This window comes from Aquarana catesbeiana, linkage group LG09 (assembly GCF_042186555.1).
Source record: "Aquarana catesbeiana isolate 2022-GZ linkage group LG09, ASM4218655v1, whole genome shotgun sequence".
Lineage (NCBI taxonomy): Eukaryota > Metazoa > Chordata > Amphibia > Anura > Ranidae > Aquarana > Aquarana catesbeiana.
Genome location: NC_133332.1, coordinates 77,346,806 through 77,348,978, shown reverse-complemented (window position 1 = coordinate 77,348,978; position 2,173 = coordinate 77,346,806). Strand labels below are relative to the sequence as shown.

Here is a 2,173-nt window from a genome sequence, read left to right as displayed (position 1 = left end):
AATGGTTAAAAAAAATAAATAAATAAAAAAATAAAAAAAAGCTTAATAGTGACTTTTCAAAGCTTAGACCTAATTCACAAGGCACATCAATGCCAGCTGTGGCAAAAATAGCATATTCCAACATATTCTTGTAGCTAGAGCCACAGATGGGTGCAGATAGTTGTGGTTTTTCAGCCTGCATAAAGCATGGCCCTACTAAGAGCAGCTACAACTGCCCTCGGGTGTTCACATGTAATTGCACATGGAATAATAAACTGAGGTTAGGGACAAATAATTGTCCCTGACCGCAAACAACCTGTGTATAGGTGTGAGCATCTGTCCCTAACTGATTACAAAAAACACCAATGAACTGATGCAGTTTCTTTCAGCCTACTATCGCTTGGTGCAAGCTGAGTGGCCGCAACTATCCGCATCCACCTGTGAATCCTGGTGCAGGATCATGCTGGTTTACTGCCACAGCTGTCACTGAAATCCTGTGTGGATTAGTCCTTAGAAACTGCAACTCTATCTTTAAAGCAGACTTCACATCTTTATTTTTTTAACACTCAAAAACTGAAAACTTTTCTTGAAAGCCAATTTCACATCTTTATTTTTTAGGCTGTAAATGACAGGGTTTAACATGGGGACAGCAGCTGTGTTAAATAGGGAGAGTAGCTTATTGTACTCTAGACTGTCTGCTGAAATGGGCTTCAAGTACTGGTAGATTAAGGTGGTATAGAGAAGAATGACAACTGTGAGATGTGAGGAACATGTGTAGAAAGCTTTACGTCTTCCTGTGCTGGAACGAATTCTTAGTATTGTGGTGATAATAAAAATGTAGGATAGAACTGTTAATAAAAAAGGCCCAAGAGCTATCAAGACTGCCCCTTCAACGATGAACAAAGTCTCCAGAACAGAAGTGTTGCTGCAGGAAAGTTTTATGACTGGCACAAGGTCACAGAAGAAGTGGTTTACTATGTTGGATCTGTAACAGGAAAAAACAGTCACCAAAACAGCATACGGGATAATTTCTACAAATCCAAGAGCCCAACAGACAAAAGCCAGAAGAGTGCAGGTTCTGTGATTCACGATAACTGTGTATCTCAAGGGATTACAGATGGCAACATATCTGTCATAGCCCATGGCAGTGAGTAACAATAGTTCATCAGTAACAAAGCTTCCAAAGAAATAGATCTGAGCAATACAGCTGAGATATGAAATGACATGATTCCCCGTTAAACCTATGAGAAGGATCTTGTGTATAGTGACAGTTGTAGAGCACATATCAATCATGGATAGATTTACCAAGAAAAAATACATTGGAGTGTGGAGATGGTGATTGAGACAGACCAGCAGAAGAATAGTCATATTTCCACCAAGAGTGAGGAGATAAATAAGGAGAACCAGAAGGAAGATTGGAGCCTGCAGCTCTGGAATGTCTGATATTCCTTTGATAATGAAAAATGTCACCATGGTGTGGTTTCCTTGTTCCATTTGATCACATTTATCTGACCAACATCTGTGTATTTAAAGAAGAAAGCTTGTTTTCTTTTTGTTAATTTATAGGAAACCTGAAGTAGGGTCAATACAATTGTACATAATAACAGGCATCCACAGTTTTAATATTGAAGTCTTCTATTACAATAATGGAAATGAAAATAAAAGGAGGTACAGGGGAAAGCATAGCTTTATGAGCATGGAAGGTGGTCAAAATTTGCATAACAGGGAGCATCTGTTTTGAGGAGAACCCTGGGAATTCAATATAAACACTAACCTGAAAGCTCAACTCTAGGTTGGGCACCTCAACTTATTGGTCAGCTAGCCTTTAGTTGGAGACCTCCAGATTTAATTTTATAAGCAATTTTCGTATACATGCCTTTGTTTCAGGGGTCTTCTGTTCTGTCACTTGTCCTCATCATATTTCCTCTAGCAGTGGGAGGTCCTCACTGCCGCAAAGTGCTTACAAGTGATGGATGAGCACCATTTTGGTAGACGGTACTGTCAGTATTATTATTATTATTATTATTATTATACAGGATTTATATAGCGCCGACAGTTTACGCAGCGCTTTACAACAACATTAGGGCAGACAGTACAAGTACAATACAATTCAATACAGGAGGAATCAGAGGGCCCTGCTCGTTAGAGCTTACAATCTAGGAGGGAGGGTCAAGTTATACAAAAGGGTAATAGC

The 2,173-nt window shown here is 39.3% G+C and overlaps 1 protein-coding gene across 1 annotated transcript; it reads right to left on the bottom strand.

Moving 5' to 3' along the window:
• Positions 1-522: 522 nt before the first annotated feature.
• Positions 523-1,473, bottom strand: LOC141108928 (olfactory receptor 5V1-like). The gene has a single exon (XM_073600891.1). It carries the CDS (start codon positions 1,471-1,473, stop codon positions 523-525), a length of 951 nt encoding a protein of 316 aa, XP_073456992.1.
• Positions 1,474-2,173: the final 700 nt, after the last annotated feature.